This window comes from Mustela lutreola, chromosome 4, assembly GCF_030435805.1.
Source record: "Mustela lutreola isolate mMusLut2 chromosome 4, mMusLut2.pri, whole genome shotgun sequence".
Taxonomy (NCBI): Eukaryota; Metazoa; Chordata; class Mammalia; order Carnivora; family Mustelidae; genus Mustela; species Mustela lutreola.
The window spans coordinates 161,099,711-161,123,686 of NC_081293.1; the positions used below are offsets into that span (position 1 = coordinate 161,099,711).

The 23,976-nt window shown below is 38.5% G+C and overlaps 1 protein-coding gene across 4 annotated transcripts in view; it reads right to left on the reverse strand.

Annotated features, from left to right (window-relative positions):
• The window catches only part of MATCAP2 (microtubule associated tyrosine carboxypeptidase 2), a 67,432-nt gene that overhangs the window by 24,684 nt on the left and 18,772 nt on the right, over positions 1–23,976 (reverse strand). For 3 of the 4 annotated variants that reach the window (XM_059171562.1, XM_059171561.1, XM_059171563.1), the window contains one exon: positions 15,300–15,994. In XM_059171562.1, the coding sequence (XP_059027545.1) occupies positions 15,300–15,994 (695 nt within the window). The remainder of the gene's footprint in view (positions 1–15,299; positions 15,995–23,976) is intronic. The other variant, XM_059171564.1, reaches the window with a different exon arrangement.

A 23,976-nucleotide genomic window follows, 5' to 3' on the forward strand; every position in this document is an offset into this window, starting at 1 on the left:
CAAAATCCAGGAGGCACAGAGAACCCCCCTCAAAATCAATTAAAAATAGGTTCACACCCATCATCTAACAGTAAAATTTACAAGTCTTAGTGACAAAGAGAAAATCCTGAAAGCAGCTCAAAACAAGAAGTCTGTAACATATAACAGTAGAAATATTAGATTGGCACCAGACTCATCCACAGAGACCTGGCAGGTCAGAAAGAACTGGCATGATATATTCAGAGCACTAAATGAGAAAAATATGCAGCCAAGAATACTATATCCAGCTAGGCTATCATTGAAAATAGGAGATAAAAAGCTTCCAGGACAAACAAAAATTAAAAGAATTTGCAAACACCAAACCAGGCCTATGGGAAATATTGAAAGGGGTCCTCTAAGCAAAGAGAGAGCCTAAAAGTAGTAGGCCAGAAAGGAACAGAGACAATATACAGTAACAGTCACCTTACAGGCATTACAATGGCACTAAATTCATATCTTTCAATAGTTACCCTGAATGTAAATGGGCTAAATGTCCTAATCAAAAGACACAGGGTATCAGAATGGATAAAAATCCAAAACCTATCAATATACTGTCTGCAAGAAACTCATTTTAGACCCAAAGACACCTCCAAATTTAAAGTGAGGGAGTGCAAAACAATTTATCATGCTAATGGACATCAAAAGAAAGGTGGGGTGGCAGTCCTTATAGCAGATAAATTAGATTTTAAGCCAAAGACTAAGATAAGAGATGAGGAAGGACACTATATTATACTCAAAGGGTCTGTCCAACAAGAATATCTAAAAATGTTAAATATCTATGTCCCTAACATGGGAACAGCCAACTATATAAACCAACTAATAAGAAAATCAGAGAAACACATAAAAACAAAAAAACAATAATACAATAATAGTAGGGGACATTAACATTCCCCTCACTGAAATGGACAGATCATCCAAGCAAAAGACCAGCAAGGAAATAAAGGCCTTAAATGACACACTGGACCAGATGGACATCACAGATATATTCAGAACATTCCATCCCAAAGCAACAGAATACACATTCTTCTCTAGTGTATGTGGAACCTTCTCCAGAATAGATCATATCCTGGTTACAAATCCTGGTCTCAACTGGTACCAAAAGATTGGGACCTTTCCCTGCATATTTTCAGGCCACAATGCTCTGAAGCTAGAACTCAATCACAAAAGGAAAGTTGGAAAGAACTCAAATACATAGAGGCTAATGAGCATCCTACTAAAGAATGAATGGGTCAACCAGGAAATTAAAGAAGAATTTAAAAAATTCATGGAAACAAAAATTAATGAAAACACAACTGTTCAAAATCTGTGGGACACAGTAAAGGCGGTCCTGAGAGGAAAGTATATAGCTATACAAGCCTTTCTCCAGAAACAAGAAATATTTCAAGTATACAACCTAACCCTATACCTAAAGGAGCTGAAGAAAGAAGAGTAAAGAAAGCCTAAACCCAGCAGGGGAAGAGAAATAATAAAGATCAGAGCAGAAATCAATGAAATAGAAACCGAAAGAACAGTAGAACAAACTAAGGAAACTAGGAGCTGGCTCTTTGAAAGAATTAATAAGACTGATAAACCCCTGGCCAGACTTATCAAAAAGAAAAAAGGACCCAAATAAATCAAATCATGAATGATAAAGGAGAGATCACAACAAACACCAAAGAAATACAAACAATTATAAGAACAAATAATGAGCAACTATATGCCAGCAAATTTGACAATCTGGAAGAAATGGTTGCATTCCTAGAGACATATAAACTACCACAACTGAACCAGGAAGAAATGGAAAACCTGAACAGACCCATAACCAGTAAGGAGATTGAAGCAGTCATCAAAAATCTCCCAGAAAACAAGAGCCCAGTGCCAGACGGCTTCCCAGGGGAATTCAACCAAACATTTATTTATTTATTTATTTATTTTTTTTAAGATTTTATTTATTTATTTGACAGAGAGAAATCACAAGTAGGTAGAGAGGCAGGCAGAGAGAGAGAGGAGGAAGCAGGCTCCCTGCCGAGCAGAGAGCCCGATGCGGGACTCGATCCCAGGACCCTGAGATCATGACCCGAGCGGAAGGCAGCGGCTTAACCACTGAGCCACCCAGGCGCCCTCAACCAAACATTTAAAGAAGAATACCTATTCTCCTGAAATTGTTCCCAAAAAACATAAATGGAAGGAAAACTTCCAAACTCATTTTATAAGGCCAGCATTACCTTGCTTCCAAAACCAGACAAAGACCCCACCAAAAAGGAGAGTTACAGACCAATATCCTTGATGAACACAGATGGGAAAATTCTCACCAAAATACTAGCCAATAAGATCCAACGGTACATTAAAAGGATTAATTACTGTGACCAAGTGGGATTCACTCCTGGGCTTGCAAGGTTGGTTCAACATCCGCAAGCCAATCAGTGTGATACAGTACATTAATAGCTAAAAGAAAGAACAAGAACCATATGACACTCTCAATATATGGTGAAAAAGCATTTGACGAAGTACAGTATCCTTTCTTGATTCAAACTCTTCAAAGTGTAGGGATAGAGGGTACATTCCTCAATATCATCAAAACCATCTATGAAAAACCCACAGCAAATATCAACTCATTGGGGAAAACCTGAGAGCTTTTCCGCTAAGATCAAAAACACAGCAGGGATGTCCACTATCACCACTGCTATTCAATATAGTACTAGAAGTTCTAGCCTCAGCAATCAGACAATAAAAAGAAATTAAAGACATCTGAATGGGCAAAGAAGTAGTCAAACTCTCACTCTTTGCAGATATATGACACTTTATGTGGAAAACCCAAAAGACTCCACTCCAAAGCTGCTAGAACTCACACAGGAATTCAGTAAAGTGTCAGGATATAAAATCAAGGCACAGAAATCAGTTGCATTTCTATGGATGGTATTTTGATAATTTTCGACAAAGCAGGAAAAAATATCCAGTGGAAAAAAGACAGTCTCTTCAATAAATGGTGCTGGGAAAACCGGACAGCTATGTATAGAAGAATGAAACTTGACTATTCCCTTACACCATACACAAAGGATAAACTCAAAATGGATAAAAGACCTCAATATGTAGCAGGAATCTATCAAAATCCTAGAGGAGAACATAGGCAGTAACCTCTTTGACATTAGCCACAGCAACTTCTTTCAAGACATGTCTCCAAAGGTAAAGGAAACAAAAGCAAAAATTAACTTTTGGGACGTCATCAAGATAAGAAGCTTCTGCACAGCAAAGGAAACAGTCAACAAAACAAAGAGGCAACCCATGGAATGGGAGAAGATATTCACAAATGACACTAAAGACAAAGGGCTGATATCCAAGATCTATAAAGAATTCCTCAAAGTCAACACTCAAAAAACATACAATCACATCAAAAAAATGGGTGGAAGACATGACCAGACACTTCTCCAGTGAAGACATACAAATGGCCAACAGACACATGAAAAAATGCTCATCATCATTAACCATCAGGAAAATTCAAATCAAAACCACACTAAGATAACACCTTACACCAGTTAGAATGGCCATAATTAATAAGACAGTAAACAACAAGTGTTGGAGAGGATGTCAAAAAAGGGGAACCCTCTTACACTATTGGTGGGAATGCAAGTTGGTGCAGCCACTTTGGAAAACAGTGTGGAGATTCCTTAAGAAATTAAAAATAGAGCTACCCTATGACCCTGCAATTGGGTATTTACCCCAAAGATACAGATGTAGTGAAAAGAAGGGCCATATGTACCCCAATGTTCATAACAGCAATGGCCACAATTGCCAAACTGTGCAAAGAGCCAAGATGCCCTTCAACAAATGAACGGATAAAGAATATATGGTCCATATATACAATGAAATATTATGCCTCCATCATAAAGGATGAATACCCAACTTTTTCTTTTATCAACATGGACAGAACTGGAGGAGATTATGCTGAGTGAAATAAGTCAAGCAGAGAAAGTCAATTATCATATGGTTTCACTTACTTGTGGAGCATAAGGAATAACATGGAGAACATTAGGATAAGGAAAGGAAAAGTGAATTGGGGGAATTGGAGGTGGGGAGACAAACCATGAGAGACTGTGGACTCTGAGAAACAAACTGAGGGATGAATATAGTATTTTGTGTTTTCCGACTTACATGACCCTCTTTCTCATGCAGTATCCCTCAGATCAATTTGCAGATAAGCATGAGGTGTACACATGTGCGTGTGCGTGCGCGCACATGTGCGCGTACACACACACACAGAGGTACTTTTAGATTCTTAGAAGAAAAAGCAAAATTCCAAATGTCGAATATTTTTTAATGGTAGCTGCTGCTTCTTGGCAGCAAAATAAGTAAGATTTGGGGAAGCCTGGGTGGCTCAGTGGGTTAAGCCTCTGCCTTCGGCTCAGGTCATGATCCCAGGGTCCTGGAATCGAGCCCCACATCAGGCTCCCTGCTCAGCGGGGAGCCTGCTTCTCCCTCTCCCTCTGCCTGCCACTCTGCCTACTTGTGCTATCTCTCTGTCAAATAAATAAACAAAATCTTAAAAAAAAAAAAGTAAGATTTGGATTACTCAATCAGATCTTTAGGCCTCCATTTAAGGTACAATAACCAGAAACTGGTGGGCGACTACAGCAGCAGTCATATACTCAGATGCGTTCAGCTGCAAGCAGTAACCAATGTGTAAAGCCACTGAGTATAACATGTGGGAGAAGCAACAGAAGACCATCTTTATATTCCAATGGTTTAAAAAAACATGATGCTGATCTCCCAAAAACATACATTCAGGTTAAATTTGACCCTTGGGCCACAAATATAAATTCACTGTTTGAAAAGTACATTACTAAATTTCCCGAATACTATCAATAAAGACTATTCATTCATCATCTTTGTGCTAATCACTGGTACTTTTTTTTTTCTTTTTAAAGATTTTAAGTAATCTCTACACCCAACATGGGACTTGAACTGACAACCCTGAGATGAAGAGTTGCAGGCTCTAGGGATGCCTGGGTGGCTCAGTCGGTTAAGCATCTGCCTTCAGCCTTAGGTCATGATCCCAGGTCTAAAGATTGAACCCTGTGTGGGGGCTCCCTGCTCAGTGGAGAGTGTTCCTCTCTCTCCCCTCTTCCCCCCAACCCTGCTGCTTGTGCTCTCAAGTAAATAAAATTTTTTAAAAAAGAGTTGCATGCTCTATGACAGAGCCAGCCAAGCAACTCTAATCACTGACACTTTTTTTCATTTTTATATTTTAGACTCTAAATCCCTGCCTAACTATTGGACTGGCAGAGAAGACATATAAATCAACATACTTTAGTAATAGTCTGTTGAAGGTATATGTATTGTGAGATTATAGGGAAAAGTAAATAAAAATGGGCACTAGAGGAAACACAGGGCATTCCAGGCAATAAGAATGGAGTCAAACGTGTATACAAAGTAAAGAAAGTGAAATACAGAGTTTCTAGGTTGAAGAGGAATCAGGAGACTCACAGGAACTGTGCTAGATTCTGGGAATAGCTGAAATAAATAAAATACACTTTTTATCAATCAGTACAGTGATGAGAACAACAACAAAATAAAACCCCAAAAAACAAAATTTGTGAATAACAGTATGATAAGTGCTACGATACTTAGCCCAAGATGCATACGGCTGGTGGTACAGAGTTGACTTGCAAATGTAAGCACAAACCAGATCATGAAAGATGAAAGACCAGTAGGCCATGCTACAGACTGGAGGAGCCATGAAGTTTTTCAGGAAGGCAAATGACATCAGAATTGTATCATAGAAATAGACATTAATGCAGTATGGAGAGCAGGGGAGACTGAAGCAAATACTTTTGCAAACATATAATTCAGTAATCTATGAAATAGCCTACAGACTATGATCAGATAATAATAAAAGTATTTCCAAAAATTATACTCTACAAATGCAGAATCCAGGAAATAAGTAGGTCTGAGACACTGAATCTAATGTCAATGAAGGAAAAGTGTAAGAACACAGTAGGACAAAGAAAGATGACTCCTGTTGCTGCCTTCTCTCCACCCCCTTTGCATGTTTGTGTCAACGGGGTTGGGGGTAGTCTGAATGTATACAACGTATACAATCTGAGTGTATCAGATTATAACTGCTACCAGGATAAGATATTTATAAACAGCCTAGTAACAAAGACTCTTCTTTTACCACCTACCAGGATAAAGTAGATATTCAAGCTACTCTGTAGCAAAGACCTTGTTAACAACCTAAGAATGCATGTTAGGCAAATTTTCAAAGGCAAATCAACAAAATACTCTTTAAGTAATCAAGGTCATAACTTCTTCCAAAGACATAAAATCTGATGGGGTATGTCCATCTCTGAATATAAGAAATGATTAAGGGGGTGCCTGGGTGGCTAGGTTGGTTAAGCAACTGCCTTAGCTCAGGTCATGATCCTAGGGTCCTAGGATGGAGCCCCTCATTGGGCTCCCTGCTCAGTGGGGAGACTGCTTCTCCATTTCCCTCTGCTGTTCTGCCTGTGTCTCTCACTCTGTCAAATAAATAAATAAAAATCTTTTTAAAAAATGATTAAGAAATGATCCCACTTTGGGCACCTGAATGGCTCAGGTGGTTAGAGGTCTGCACTTGGCTCAGGTCATGATCCAGAGAGTTGGGACCAAGTCCTGCATTGGGCTCCCTGCTCCCTGGAGAGCCTGCCTCTCCCTCTGCCTTTCTCGGTCTCTCATGAATGAATGAATGAATAAATAAATTTTTAAAAACTTCTCCAATCTAATAAAGACCATACTAAATTCAATCCTTAAAAAAAAAAATCTCATAACTTTCGGCTATCTGTGAAAGGTCTGTGATTTTCTAAACAGAAAACTGTGTCATGAAGGAGAGGTCTAATTTACTGATTTATTGGTTGAGTTTATTTATTTAACATAAAGAGACAGTGAGAGAGGGAACACAAGCAGGGAGAGTGGGAGAGGGAAAAGCAGGCTCCCGGCTTGATCCCAGGACCCCAAGATCATGACCTGAGCTGAAGGCAGACACTTAATGAATGAGCTACCCAGGTGCCCCAGGAGAGGTCTAATTTAAAGGAGACTTGCTTTTTCCTTTCCCTTTTTAAATCTGAACAACTTGGGGGTCTACCAAGATAAAGCACCTTCAGTGTCAGTACAATTAAAACTTAGGCCTAGGGGCACCTGGGTGGGTCAGTGGGTTAAAGCCTCTGTCTTTGGCTCAGATCATGATCCCAGGGTCCTGGGATCGAGTCCCACATCAGGCTCTCTGCTCAGCAGGGAGCCTGCTTCCCCCTCTCTCTCTGCCTACCTCTCTGCCTACTTGTGATCTCTCTTTCTCTGTCAAATAAATAAATAAATTTTTTTTTTTTAAAAAGAAAACTTAGGCTTAAAGAAATATTATATCAAGACATCCTGCCAACAGTGAAGGAGTCTGATTTCCATTTAGGTTGCTTCTATCAAAAAAGTAGAATAAATATTTGTCTTGCTTTAGAACATGATATAATACTTATTTCAATGCATGAGCTTTAATATAACAATGAATTATCAATTCCATTCATATGACATTGTTGTCTGAGGACCACACCTAAAAGTCTTTATGTTATGCTAACCATAGCTCCCAATACAATAGAGCTTATATTTAACAGATCTGGTAAAACACAGGTGATGAACCAGCAACCCAACGGGTAAATGTGGCCCATATCAAATAGGTTTTCTTCGGTCTAGACAGTCTTTCTTTAATTGAATTAGCAGCCAACATTTATCTGAAGATAAGCAATTTATATCTATGTTAGCATAAAGATACATTACGAAATATAATGTAAAATCTACATGAATTTAAGATAAAACATAGATTTGCTCCTGATTTCCTGGATTATTCTCTTTACATCTCTGCTATTAGGTTACAGTCTTAGAAAAGTTTGAAAAGCATTCTCCTGAGCTGTCAAATTGAATATGCACTATAGAAAGAACTGCACTGGAATCATTAAATCTTAGGTTCTTATACTTAAAAACCAAATTTCACTTATTTAGAAAATTCATTTATTGTGGTTTTTTTCAAGCAAGCTCCATGCCCAGCATGGAGCCCAACATGGGGCCTGAACTCACGACTCTGAGATCAAGACCTGAGCTGAAATCAAGAGTTGACCACTCAACTGACAGATCCACCCAGGCACCCTTAGAAATAGTTTTAACAAACTAAATCACTTACTGATTATGATGTACTAAAGCACTATCTGAAATAAAAGGAATTTTCAGTTAACAAAGCTGGTAAAAACTGAGCCATTCTGTGATTAGTATGCAATAGGAAGACGACCTAAATGTTTTTATAAAATAAATGACACAACTTAGATATATAATGTGACATGACACAGAATCTTGATTTAATTAGCTACAGTATTTTTAGGTCTCAAATGAGAGATCTGTGTTGTCCTAGAAATAGTTCTCAATAATCATTTAGTTTATTTCCCTCAATATGTATGTGGGGGAAATGAAGCAGAAACTGCAATATTTACATGAATATGAAGTCTGGGAATAAAAATATACTCATTCTGCATCAGGATGTACAAAGAAAACTTCAGAGATTGAGCCATCTCTCTCCCATAGAGCAAGAGTCTTACAAATCAACCCCAAATCAAAAAATATTTTTATTTTTACTTTTTTAAAGATTTTATTTATTTATTTGACAGAGATCACAAGTAGGCAGAGAGGCAGGCAGAGAGAGAGAGGAGGAAGCAAGATCCCTGCTGAGCAGAGAGCCCGATGTGGGGCTCGATCCCAGGACTCTGGGATCATGACCCAAGCTGAAGGCAGAGGCTTTATTTAACCCACTGAGCCACCCAGGACCCCCCAAAAGACTATTTTTAAAAGAAGGCAATTCTCCAATTTCTTAGTTACATTTAAATGTCTGACAAACCTCATATTTAAGATAGCAATTTCTGTAAACAGCTAAAATCCATTTTGTTATTGGTTGAGAAGGTTAGGTTTTAAGATATTATAAAGATTAACAAGTACACATTTATGGAGTACTTCGGTATCCTACAATGGAGACATGATGAAAATGTTTTACTGTATGTTTTTGACATAAAATATTTTGCAAATAGTAACTACAAGCCTAGTTTCTTCTAGTAACTACAAGCCTTCAACATCTGTTCTTCATCCATACTAACAATCCTCAATATTTAATCTTGTGTCTTTCCTAATTGCATTTTTCGCCCAGAGGTTATGATGCAAGATGTCTAGAACTAAATCAAAATTCAAAAACTTTCTTTATACATCAATTCAGGGCTTTATTTTTATTTAGATGTTTGATTTTAAGCAACATTTCCTTCTATAATCTCTATTGCATGCCCCAGCTTGTGGCTTTTTCTATTACTGCATTTATTACTTACTACTGATTCTAATGAATTACTCATGGCTGGTAGAGCACTGTCCCAGCAGGAAAGAAAAGGTGACTGCTTTGATGAGAAAAATTCAACAAAGAGAGAGAAGGAGTATCTTCCTACTTTAGCTAATTCATATAAATGCTTCCTTCCATTAACATGGGTAATAAAAAACTAACTACTGGGGCACCTGGGTGGCACAGGTGGTTGAACATCCGACTCTTGGTTGGCTCAGGTCATGATCTCAGACCTCAGATCTCAGGCACACAAGACTGAGCCTCGTGTTGGGTGCTGTGCTCAACATGGAATCTACTGGGATTCTCTCTCCCTCTCCTTCTGCCCTTCCCCCCATGCTCTGTCTCTCTAATAAATCTTTTTTTAAAAAAGCTATCTTTATATATTTTTTTAAAGATTTTATTTATTTATTTGAGAGAGAGAGACAGTGAGAGAGAGCATGAGCAAGAAGAAGGTCAGAGAGTGAAGCAGATTCCCCATGGAGCCGGGAGCCCGATGTGGGACTCGATCCCGGGACTCCGGGATCATGACCTGAGCCGAAGGCAGTCGTCCAACCAACTGAGCCACCCAGGCGTCCCTAAAAAAGCTATCTTCATAAAGAGTTATTTTGAAAAATATAAGATCTTAGAAACAGGAAGACACTGGATACACAATTTCATTGTAGAAGAAATTACTGAAAACTATTTTCAATTATTTTGTTTCATTTTAATTACTTTTTTTTTTTTTTTTTTTAAAGATTTTATTTATTTATTTGACAGAGAGAAATCACAAGTAGATGGAGAGGCAGGCAGAGAGAGAGAGGGAGGGAAGCAGGCTCCCCGCCGAGCAGAGAGCCCGACGCGGGACTCGATCCCAGGACCCTGAGATCATGACCCGAGCCGAAGGCAGCGGCCCAACCCACTGAGCCACCCAGGCGCCCCTCATTTTAATTACTTTAACAGTTCTGGATTGTATGTACTCCACATCAAACAGAAAGGGAATAAATGAAATACAATTTAGGATAGTTCTAAAAGAGAAAAGGTATATACCTTGGGAGCTTTAATGGAAGGGATGCTTCTGCTTTGATTCTTAGTCATCACAGAGGTAAGAAGAGAGAAATAATGTGGAATAGTCTTTCTGGGGAAACTTCACTCAGTTTACAGATGAGGAGACAATTTTGACCTTGAAAGTCTTCCTAAGGGACTAATTACCAGTGTATTGAATTGAGACTGAAGCCATAACTGAAAAGTGCCCTTATAGGGAGATATTTTTGTTTTACAGCTTCCCCCAAAAAAACAGTAATAATCATTATTTAATAGGTTTACCATAAAGAGAAAAAAAAATCTTCAATGGCCCTATAATAAACTCATGCCAGAGGCATGGATCCTAGCCAGCAAAATGAGAGGATCTTTTCATCTGGTGCTTTTTGGGTGCAGGAGGTGGTGGCATCAGGGTTTGGAAAAGCCAGGCTAAAACCACGCTGTGTGAAACAGTGGTATGCTGGAGCCTTATCATATTGGCTTGTGAAAACTCACTGAGTTTTTATTAATTTGCAAGCCAGTTGATATTCCATTGCTTGAAACAGGCCATGGTGGAAGCATTCATATTTGTTTCATGGACTCTGAGAGCTAGTGTGCCAACATGCTATTGTGTGGAAAACAGTAGTACTTGGAACAGACTCCTGGTTCTGCAATTTACTATATGTGACCGCAGTAAAAGTTACTTCATTTCTCTAGATCAGTTTTTTCAACTGGCAAAACTCTAAGTATTGCACCTCAAGTGAGAAACTAAAGATGATAATAGGTATAAAGTACTAAGCAAACAGAGTAACAAGCAAGTATTAAGTAACCTATCAATACCGGTAATCTACCATACACTGAAGTTCATGTGACTTTGTCCTTAAATTTCAAAGCAATATTAATGGAGTAACAGAACCCTTAAAAAAAAAAAAAAAAAAAAAAGTGTCAGCAATTTCATAATAATACGAATATATGGAGAAGAAATATGTTTTTGTTCACTCTTTCCCAGCTACCCTTAATGTAAAATTTCTAACTTAGCATACACTTAATTTCCTTGATGTTCTATATAAATATCATACAACTGAAAACTATTATAGAAGTACTATGATGCCAAAGAACCCCATGCTTATGGTAAATGTTATCCTTATTGTATAAATGTAGGGCCCAGGACTGTTCAATTTGTGAACAGTTCCCCATAGAACTGTGTAAAACAATGGCACTTTACAAAGCTATAGAAACCAGACCTTAAAACTGATCAGGAATCTCAAACCAACAGGGAGTACAACAGCCCAAAGAGATGGTTTTGTTTGTTTGTTTTAAAGATTTTATTTATTTATTTGGCAGACAGAGATCACAAGTAGGCAGAGAGGCAGGCTGGGGTGGGGGGGATGGGGAGAAGCAGGCTTTCTGCTGAGCCCAATGTGGGGCTTGATCCCAGGGTCCTGAGATCATGACCTGAGCTGAAGGCAGAGGCTTAACCCACTGAGCCACCCAGGCACCCCTCAAATAGACGTTTTGAGTACAGAATTTTTTCTTCTTCTTTTCTAAAATCTGAATGTCAATCTGAATGCCTTTAAGAGATCAACTTAAGCCCACCATTCCCCATTTCTTACAACCAGGAAAGTCTGAAGGAAACCAGAAGCAAGCTTCCAAGAGTCCTCTCTGAATGAAATCACAAAGGATGCAATTAATTTCTCCCGCAACTGAGTTCTAAGAATGCATAAAGAGTGGTCTACCAAAGAAACTCGTTACAGATCAGCACTCAAGGCTTTTACTGGGGGCGGGTACATAAGTACCCCTATACCTAGCATGTTCCAAAATTACAGACTCCCAAAAGAAAAATCAGTGCTAATATAAACACCATTTGCACAGTTTAAGAACAGCAACCTACACTTATCATTTAGAGGAAGTTTTATTTCAGTGTAGAAAACCTTACCAATCAAGTTCCCAGACACCAGGCCAAGGTAGACCTTTCTAAAGTCAGCAATGTCAGGCCTGCTCTGTCAGCAACTTCTGCACATCCACCTTTAACTTTTCTTCCCTGCCAACCAAAGCCTTGTCCCAAGGTCTTTACCCAACACCCCAAGCCTGCCTTCTCTCACACAAACGCTCGCCATTTACCAAGTGCTAATTATCCCCACTGCTCCAGTTTTATTAACACATAAGAAAATAATCCCTAACCTTTAGCTTATCTAGCCAAACAAAAGTTGACTTTTTTCCCCAATGTTATTAAATACCACTCTACCAATCAGAACTTCTAGTTAGCATGAGCTAGCCTGGATCTACACTGAGATAGGATTTCAGCCAGAGCTAGAAAACAAATCACTTAAGCTGTCCATTGGCTTTATCATGTAAATATATAATTTCCATTTGACTGCTGGAAATACTGAAAATAGTTCAAGGACTCTTATTACCACCCTGAAGACTCTTCTCATCTCTCACTATCAATCTTATTCAACAAAGTGCAGAGTGCAAAGCCAAATGGATTTGATATCTAGGTTTCACAGAGGTAGTCGGCCTCTGTGAAGTAGGACAGACAGTGCACTGGCTGTCAATTTTACGGCACAAGGGTGCTGCTGAGAATCCACTTCTGACCCACTGCTTAACAGCTTCCAGCATTCTCTCATCCCAGAACCCTTCAGCCCCCAGGAAGTGCTGTACTCTTTCCTGCAAAGGTCCAGAACCAGAGAAAACAGATATTCTCAGTTTCTGTCAAGCTTAAACACACTCAAGGTTTGGGGAGCTGAGAGCCACCATGGCTGTTAGCAAGGGGCTGGAAGGGTTCAGCAGGCTCCACCTAAAGTTATGCTCAAGTCCTACAGCCTTTGCTAGATCACTTGAACCACCTAAAGGGCCTGACTGTCTCCTGGGGAACCTAATAACTAGACTATAAAAACCTGAATCCTGGAACTCCTTGACATTGATGGAACAATCAACTGGGAATGACCAGAGCTTGAGCATTCCTTTGGTTCTACTCTGACAGACTTATCTGTGCATGGAAATTTTTGCATTGCTCTGCTGGTCTGTGCATTTTGGAGGACCACGGTCACTCACTCTCCAACAACGATGTAGAAGGATTCAGATCTTGACACTAGGAAGACAATCTGCTAGAGACTCCACTTCAGGGTAGAGGCCAGAGACCAACAGGCGACTTCGCTATCCTGGCCTCTCTCTGTGCAGCAGGTTTCTAAAACCTGAGACTAGCCCTGAAGCTGTGCTTTTGCTTCACAGCTAGGGAGGGGAAGGATGTATGTCATGATGTCATAATTCACTGAGATGCTAAATAGGAATTTAAGCATATTTTATGGCCGGCTTATTCTAAAGAATCTCTTTTATTTGACAAAAGTGGTTTAAACAGTATACTATGCTGGTGCCACATACTCAAGAAACCTAACTACAGGTTTATCTCCTCAAGCTGGAATTGAGTTAAAATAGATCGTAAAGTCATAGGTCAAGTAGTGTCAATTCTCAGTCTGTGGAGCTGCTGATGCTTCCTAATTGTCTTCCATGGAAATGAGAGAACATTCATTTTGATCCAGTGGTGGAAAATGTCCTTCCCAACTGGCCAGGGTTAGGATAGGAGACCAAATTAAAGAATACTGGTAAGTAAATCTCAGCCATCTCTTTCAGCAATAATGGGTGGAAAAAGCAAATAGCATTTTTATAATTATCATAAATTTTAAATGAGTGAAAGCCCTATTCAATCACTTGCAATTTCCAAACAATAAAAAAATCAGAAAATCACTGCCAAAACAGGAATAAAAATAATATGACCTTTTTATTAGTGTTTAACACACCACATTTAAGTGAAAAGTGAATACTCATTAAAAATCCAGAAAAGTATATGAAAAGGTTTCTTCTAACAAAGGAAAAATAAACAGAAAGACTAAAACTATTGTAATCCTAAATTTTTAAGCTTTATTTACATAATGGCTTTAAAAGACTGATCAGATTCTAGGTCATTTCTAACAACAAAAAATCTGCTGACCACAAGTACTTCCAGGAATTGTTCTGTAGGAAAAATGTTAAAATTAGGCATACAGCACAGGCAAATGGAACCATGCAGTTTCACCCAGCCTACAGACAGATTTCTAATCACTCACAAACCCAAACTGAACTTCATGTATTATAAAAATATATAGAAAGTTAATTGAACAAAATATGGTGTACCTGCATGAACTCAACACTATGCCCCCTTCAGCCAATTTCCCTCAATAACTTAAATGGATTTCAAAGTTTCTTAAGCCCTGTAACACACAAAACTATGTGGTAAGTGTCCAAAATGAGCAATTTGGAAAGTGTTGTTCATATCATTTAGATCATGATTTGCTACCCTTGAAAATAATTTTTAAAACTCCATTATTATCTTCTTTAAATGAGTGCTGAAATATGTGATGACGAAAAACAATTTCAGTAAAGCATTAAAAAGTTCATGGGCAAGTATCCAACCTAACTTTCCAAATTGCCTCTGGAGCCTAAGTAAGATGGGAATGTAATACAACAGGGGAACTAAAAGACTATGATCCATCTAAGGAAGACTCAAAACCAAATAGAAAACACAAACACAGTGTGAGCTAACAGCACTTATCTGTGGGTTGGCTAATGGACTGCAAGTATGTAACTCCCCAAAATAAGCCTGGAACCAGAATCTGAAACTTTTCCCAAATATAGTTGCTTCCTGTCACAAAGTCTATCTAACAGACTCTTCATAGATTCAGACTAGTGCAAAGTAGTTCACATACAGGCTACGGCACTCACCTGGAGATCTCCTGTCACATATTCACATGTCCTGGAGGGGAGTTAACTATTGCAAACAAATACCTGAACTATTTTTAAAGTCATTTTTTTTCTTTTTCTAAGATTGCAGATAATTGCTTTAGTTACATAGAAATGAAACGCCACTACTGAAATAGTGTTTTACCTGTTTAAGAAATCGGTCTGATGCATTGCTGTGTTTGGCTAACACACTTGGCAGAGATGGGTTTGCATATTCAAACTGAGGATTGTAGGTATAATCAGATTTGAAGAATCTCAGTTTTTCTTTCTCCAAGTTGGTGGGCTTTATAGCAGTCAGTATACAAAATTTCTTCCCAGAAAAGTCATCTCCTTTTTCAAAACTTCTAGACAACTGAGGCTGCAGTTTTGGCTTTGGCAGAGCAGAGAAATGGCGTCGCTTTACTTTGTTTTTGGGTTTAGGTGGCAGTACTATGCTGCTCCCTGTAACAGAGATATCATGTGTAAACTTTAGAGGACTCGACACTGAACTAGTGACAAAGACACCAGGCTGCCTTTCTAGGCAATACCAAGTACCACTGCTCATCATAGACACCGGGGCTTTCATCTTGCGAAGATCTTTGCTACGAGAAGAACTAGGAGATTTGCTGGGTTTTCGACATCTTTTGGAGTAGGTAGAGGAAGACTGTTTTTGTGAATGATGCTTTTTCTCCTCTTTGCTCTGTAGTAGGACATTGTAACTACTGGTTCCAGTTGTGAAAATGTCCTTTAGTATCCCAGAAGATAAATGTGAAATGCTTCTTTTGCTGTCAATGATCAATGACTCTTCTGCATTTAGAACAGACTTCTTAGCGAGTTCTTGCTCAGGCCAGTGAAGCTTTTCTGTGTTAATAAAAAAAAAATCAAAACAAAAGAAATAACAAAGATACCAGATGAAGCAAACTGCTTATTATACAAAAAGTATTCTGAAGGTTCTGTAAATTGTATAATTTTGCAACAATCTTTAGAAAATATATTTTAAATATTAAAATATGTTACTACACTTTGGTCATGCTAGACAGTGTCACTTCTACACAAGCATATACATGCTAAATTATCTATGAAAATTATCATCTTCCAACTATTAGATGATCAAAGTTTAGTATCAATGTGAGATAATGTACATAAATAATTTGTATCGTCAACTCTGAACGACTTCACAGAAAGGATATCATTTTCAATAGTGTCACCAGTATCAAAGTAAAATCGAAGGCATTTTCAAAGCCAACACAATCTTCAAACTGGATGCTATAAATAAAGATAGCCATCAGTAAAAGAAGGACACTGCCCTATTTATCTCAAAAATCATTTAAAAAATTAAATAAATGATATGTGTATGTTAAAGCATGTTTTAGTAATGTCACTTGATTGGTTAATTTTCTGAATTCTAGGCTATAGGTTAATAGGAAAGAAAACTAAGATTTTTTTTTCTTGCCAAGTCTGAAAAAAATTATAATTACTATTACATAGATATTAGAATATCATGTGATAAATAAAGGAGAGGTCAGTTTTGCCTTTAGATTTCATCAGTGCCTTAAAGAGGTACGAATCACATGATATACTGGTGGTCATGCACTGCTTTAAAACTGTGTTGACCTGCATTCTTTCATTCCACAAATAGATGGAATACTACTAATTAGGTACATGGCTATGAGAAACATCTTTATAAATCCATTGTTTCTGCCTTCAACCAGCTTCTAATCTAGCTCTGAAAGCAAGGCAGTCCTATGAAGATCTGAATAATCATCCAAGGTAGTGTAAGTTTAAATGTGAAAAATAGAAAATACAGACAATAACCTAGAAATCAGAGAAGGACAAAAGCAATACGAAGAAAAACAGATGAGATTGCACCTAGGCCCTTAAGAGCTTTCAGATTTAATTCTAAACTGACAAAATGAATTTGTCTTAAATCCTACTTACACCAAAACTATATTATTCCAAGCTGACTCCTATCTACAAATCTGATCTCTGGCCAAGCCTGCTTATAAACCTTTCCTACAAATGATATAATTCTCTACAAATGACATATAATTCTCTCAACTAGTTCTCTTTTCCAAGTCTCAATGGATCCTTATGCCTCTATCCCCCAACCTTTGGCTCCTACTATGGAAACATTCTCAATGCTAGCCGACTTGGACAGATGCCTGCCTTGCCAAGAAACAGGATTTCAATTTTTTGAAAATTTTCTCCACATTCCTCTGTCATTCATTAAGATCAGACATTCAGGAATCCTTTCTATAGTAAGCAATGGTAAATACTAGTAGCAATAATAATGACATACCATTTGTTGACACTTTTATAGGAGTTTGGGATTTCACAGAAAACTGTACATGTTATATCATTTAACTCTCAGAAATATTAAATTATTTGCTCAAGGTTATATAACAATAAAGTAATAAACTGCAAACTGATTTGAATGCAGTTGTATGTGATTACAGACTCCATGCATGTTGTGTTATGCATGGCCATTCGTTCATCAACACATGTTCAATATTAAGTCTGCTACATGCACAGCACTGCATCTTTTCTTCCTCTGCACAGAACACAGACCCCAATAAGACATGGTAATCTGAATAACCAATGTACTAAGATAGGTACCAGAACTGTGTTTTATTCATTTCTGCCAATACCTAGCATGGATCTGGTAGACATTTAATAAATGTATACTGAATAAATGAATGAATGACAGGACCCTAAACATATCACTCTCCAACCATTCTAGATAAAAAGGTATCTGCTAGGTATTGGTTCTGGAACCATTCTATAGTTCCAGGAGATCACTGCAGAAGTGAAAATACAACAGGGAAAAACCCTGAGCCAATGGTTCTTAACCAGAGACAGTTGTGCCCCCCACCTCAGGGAACATATGGCAGTCCTAGAGACATTCTTGTTGTCACAATGAGGGACGGGTGCTAAAGGCATCTTGCGGTTAGAACCCAAGGATGATGATAAATATCCATCAATGCATAGGACAGACTTCTATGACAAAAATATCCATCCCAAACTGGTGCTATGATAAAGAAACCCTGCCCTAAACATAAATTTTTTAAGCTTAGAAGTCATAGGGTTTAGGGTAAAGACCTGGTTAAGTACCAGATCAAAAATAGATAACAATCCAAATATGTGAGGTACTTAAAAGTCCTGCCAGTTAATATTTTCTAGGCCAACATTTTAAATTTGAATTCCGGTGTCTTAAAGATAACATAAAAGCATAAATCTGCAGGGGCTAAATGCCTACTACTTGTACAAGCTGAGAGATAGGAGCAAGATTGCACAGGGTCATGTCGAAGGTTGACTGCACAAAGAAGCCATTCAATAAATGGAAAAAAACAGCCAAAAATAAAAAGAACAAATAAAACTTTCAGTATGGGCTGGTAGGTCTCAATTTCTTAGGAGTTTTAGACTTAAGTGTTGCCAAATGGTAGTCCAAATTGGGCAGGCTGGGCAAACATAGGCTAAGGAACATCAGAACCCAGGCTGTAGCCTAATGCCCATGAATAAAGTCAGTTTCCCTAAAAAGATACAACTTTACAAGACAAAAGGTGATTAGGAAAGGAAGACTGAAATGGACACTAAAAGGGAAAGAACAAGAAAACTGAGATAAGAATAAAGGCTATTCCAAACTTAGAAAAGTCAGGTGAGGAGTAGGCACAGCCAGGGAGGTAAAGGGAGGTAATCAGGTTCTTCTCTCATTTGGTTCTCATACTAAAAACAGAGAAAGTTAAACCAAATTAAAAACAGTGAATAAGGGGCACCTGGGTGGCTCAGTGGGTTAAAGCTTCTGCCTTTGGCTCCGGTCATGATCCCAGGGTCCTGGGATCGAGCCCCGAATCGGGCTCTCTGCTGCGTAGGGAGCCTGCTTCCCTTCCTCTCTCTGCCTGCCTCTCTGCCTACTTGTGATCTCTGTCTGTCAAATAAATAAATAAAATCTTAAAAAAAAAAAAACACACAAAAAACACAGTGAATAAAACTATTCTAAAGAATCCAATTTTGAGGGGCACCTGGGTGGCTCAGTGGGTTAAGCTGCTGCCTTCAGCTCAGGTCATGATCTCAGGGTCCTGGGATCGAGTCCCGCATCGGGCTCTCTGCTCGGCAGGGAGAGAGTTTCCTCCTCTCTCTCTCTGCCTGCTTGTGATCTCTCTCTGTCAAATAAATAAATAAAATATTTTTTTAAAAATCCAATTTTGATGGCATATTACATGTATGTTTTGCTGATTGTCTTTAAAAGATTTTATTTATTTATTTATTTATTTATTTATTTGACACAGAGAGAGAAAGTGAGAGAGAGCACACAAGTAAGCAGAGCAGCAGGTAGAGACAGAAGGAGAAGCAGGGTCTCTGGCTAGCAGAGTCGGATGTGGGACTAGATCCCAGGACTCTGGAACCATGACCTGAGCCGAAGGCAGCCGCTTAAGCAACTGAGCCACCCAGGTGCCTCAGTTTTGTTGATTTTTAAAAAAAAAATGAATATTCAGTGTAAAAATGCTTTCTTTCGTTCCTAAGACTCAGTGGCTCTATGACCACAGAGTTCCAAGGGCTCTTTTGTTTTGTCATAAAGCATCAGTGACCTCTAAATTCAGAATTTCATTTCATCTCAAACAAGATATATATTTCAGGGGCGCCTGGGTGGCTCAGTGGTTAAGCCGCTGCCTTCGGCTCAGGTCATGATCTCAGGGTCCTGGGATCGAGTCCCGCATCGGGCTCTCTGCTCGGCAGGGAGCCTACTTCCCTCTCTCTCTCTGCCTGCCTCTCCGTCTACTTGTGATTTCTCTCTGTCAAATAAATAAATAAAATCTTTAAAAAAAAAAGATATATATTTCACGATACTTAATAAAAATCCTAAACCATCTGCCAAATCCCTCAGTGGGGAGTGGGGAATGGGAGAGATGTGACAGTGTGTGTAGGGCAGAACACTTTTCCCCCAGGAGTATGGCATTTCAGCTCACTTGCTAATTATCTACCTGAGAGGTTTAACATCAGTCCTTTTTAAGCTCCATCTGCTGATGTGTAAGGTTTGGGAGTGCCAAAGGTATATTTATTTAATAAAACACGAATCTTGCCAAATGCTGATCTCTTATGAAGTTCATAAAAGTGGGACAGGTGATCAAATAACTCATACAAGATGAATACAAGTTAATTTCTCAGAGTCCCACTGATCTTATTTCATAAAAATGTACTACTAGAGACTCTAGAGGTTGTTTTTATAATTTTAACTATTACTGTTTAAGAAAAAATAACTTTTAAAAATGCATAAAAACAGGAGAGCCTGGGTGGCTCAGTGGGTAAGCCTCTGCCTTTGGCTCAGGTCATAATCTCAGGGTCCTGGGATCAAGCGCCCCATCGGGCTCTCTTCTTGGTGGAGAGCCTGCTTCCTCCTCTCTCTCTCTCTGCCTGCCTGTCTACTTGTGTTCTCTCCCTCTCTGTCAAGTAAATAAATAAAATATTTTTAAAAATGCATAAAAACAATAAAAGGTCAATAAGATGATTTCATTACAGAATACCCTATTCTTTTTCTTGAAAAATCAAAACTTGCTAAAAGCATATGCAGGCTTCTTTGGAGGAAGTGAACTCATTTTCTCTCAGAAAAGTACTAAGGCAATCAATCCTACTTTCTTATATTAAAAGTCACTATATGGCATTTTAGCCATCAGCAATCTACTTCACTACAACCTTAGAGTAAACAAAAATAATTTGTTAATCAAAGAAATCATTCACCCCAACCTGATTATCTTGAAGGAAAAAAGGGGAAATATTACATTAAAATTGATACTAAGTACATGCACAAGTAGGTGAATATACTGAAATTACCAACACAATGAAAGCTTAATTTGTATCTAGAACAGGAGAAAAGGATACCAGGATTCCTGGCTTCTCTTTCCAGTTCTTTCAATGACCTCTCTGTAATATTAACCTAATCATTAAACCCCATCAATGCCTCATGTTCCTCATCTAAAGGAATGGGAAAGAGAGGGACTCACTAAACTTTATTTTTCACAACTGTGAAGAGGCGAGGTTTCACAGTAATTATGGCTGAAAGGAAGATTAGATCATCAGAAACAAGCCTCGTGGAAAATACCATTCAATCAATTTTGACCTACCAAATGGTAATGTCATACAGTTCACTAATATTGACAAAACCTGAGAGCCTGGCCCAATTCTACGTAACAAGGCCATAGGTTGCTTGATTACAAACAGAAGAAAAGGCAAAACAAAACAGTATAGTCCCTGGACAAAATTAACACTTTAATTTTATCAAGTACTTCTTCATCACTTAAAACTCAAATGATAGAACACCAACAGCAGAAAAAAAATGAACTGTGGTAACTTATATACCAGACTACTATATTGCATTGCAACAGCAGCTGAGGTTGCAAGCAACAATACAGATGAATCTCACAGACAATACTGTGCAACAGAAGTCAGATCAAAGAGTACATACTGTATAATTACATTTTTAAGTAGTTCAAAAACAGGCAAAACTCATTTATGGTATTAGAAATCAGAACAGTGGTTACCACTGAGGGATGGGTTATAACCTAGGAAAAGGCACCAGGGTACTTGGTGCTAGAAATGTTCTACATTTTCATCAAGGCAGTGGTTATATATGCACAGATTCACTGGACTACACATTTAAGACTTGTAAATTCAATGTATCTCAGTTACACCTTAATCATTTACATGGTATATGAAAAAAATCAGAATCTCTGAAAACATATTGCCCAACTTGTCTGCATTATAACAGATAACCTACTAATTTTAGTATCTCTAAATTCAACAGAACCCAACATAGTTTCTCAATTGTAAGTTAAAAAGAGAGAGAGATGAAAAGGCACTGCTCATGTCATTCAGGAACTAAGAAAGTCAACTTTACCTCAGGATTCCCAAAAATATCACACTCCCAGTTAGGAGCACTTCAGTGTTACTCAACTAGTAATGATTCTTTATAATGTGACGCTATCATTTTTTGCTCACAAAGTGTTGTGTTATTTTACATTTAGAAATATGCAGGGTAGGGCACCTGGGTGGCTCAGTGGGTTGGGCCTCTGCCTTCTGCCCGGGTCTGGTCTCAGGGTCCTGGGATCAAGCCCCGCATCGGGCTCTCTGCTCGACGAGGAGCCTGTTTCCTCCTCTCTCTCTCTGCCTACATGTGATCTCTCTCTTTCTGTCAAATGAATAAAATCTTAAAAAAAAAAAAAAAGAAAGAAATATGCAGGGTATTCTATAATGCCAGAAAAAGATGACTGTGGTAAAAGACACCACTTTAAACACCATCTGAAGTAACAATAAACATGCCAGAAAACAAACTTCCCCATGGCTTTCCACTCAGGATGAAGACAAAACTCCTAACCATGGCATAAGAAGTCATTTGTGGTCAGGTCACTCCGCCTCTCTGGCCTCCTTGCACCCAGTTCCCCTTAATTAGTCCACTCTAGTAGCTTCCTTTCGTTCTGTCAATCCCTCACACCCATCCATTCTCTCTCCAGACACAACACCTCTTCATACACAGTCTCCTATGTTTGGAGAGCCCTTCCTCCCCTATGTTAGATTAATTTTCACTCTCCCTTGAGTTGAAATAACACTTGTTCAGTGATAACCTTCCCTGGAAGGTTCTTTGAAGCACTTGTCACAGTAGCAGTTTTACATTTGTTTGTATGATGGCCTCTTCCATACTGAAATTCTAAGTCTCCTTATGGCATACACCTGTTTGTTCTTGCTCGATTCCTGCCTTGTTTATGAAAGGATGGCCAGAGAGGTAGCCAGGAAAAGATAATATCTGAGAGAAAGGAAAGGATACACGATTTGAATGCCTGAAGGTTAAGAAAAAGAATCATACCAAGATGGCATTAAAAAAATAAAATAGTGGTATTGAAGACAAGTTTTAATGGCAGGTGCCTACTGCTATAATACAATCAGGAGCTATGGGCCTAAGTGTATTCATCCCATATGGCAAAACAGTGGCCTTAAGATCACTTTTGTCTCCAGCATTTTTAAACATTCACTTTTGTTACAAAGGCCCTTCATTTCTAGACGACTAATTAATCATTTCTTATCACTTACATGTCAGACAAAATATGGGCAGTAGGAAATTTTTTTTTTTTTTTTTTTTTTTTTTTAAAGATTTTATTTATTTACTTGAGAGAGAGACAGTGAGAGAGAGCATGAATGAGGAGAAGGTCAGAGAGAGAAGCAGACTCCCCATGGAGCCGGGAGTCCGATGCGGGACTCGATCCCGGGACTCCAGGATCACGACCCGAGCCGAAGGCAGTCGTCCAACCAACTGAGCCACCCAGGGGTCCCTGGGCAGTAGGAAATTAAAAAAAATAACAATCAATATGGTTTCTGAACAGCTTTCTGTTACTCACTAAATGAGCTAAATGTCTTCTATCTTGAAAATTTTATAATCAAGTAAAGTATGATTTTTTTCCAGGCAAAACTTATTTACAGCTTGCCTGTGATAAAAACTTAAAAAACAACACCTGAGTAAACTATCAGATAATATACCACTGATATTAAATGAGATTTTCATGTTGAACTTCGCGGCTTAAATCAATATATAGTCACTGTAATAGTGTGGGGTTTTTAAAAGATTTTATTTATTTATTTGACAGAGAGAGAGAGAGACAGAGAGAGAGATCACAAGTAGGGAGAGAGGCAAGCAGACGGAGAGGGGAAAAGCAGGCCCCCTGCTGAGCAGAGAGATGTGCAACTCCACTGAGCCACCCAAGCAACCCTGTAATAGTGTTCTGCCTTTCCTAGTGGTTGAAAAAATGGTCTTTGGAATGGCTGTTTATTAGTAGCTTTGACCTTGACCAAGTTAACTTCTT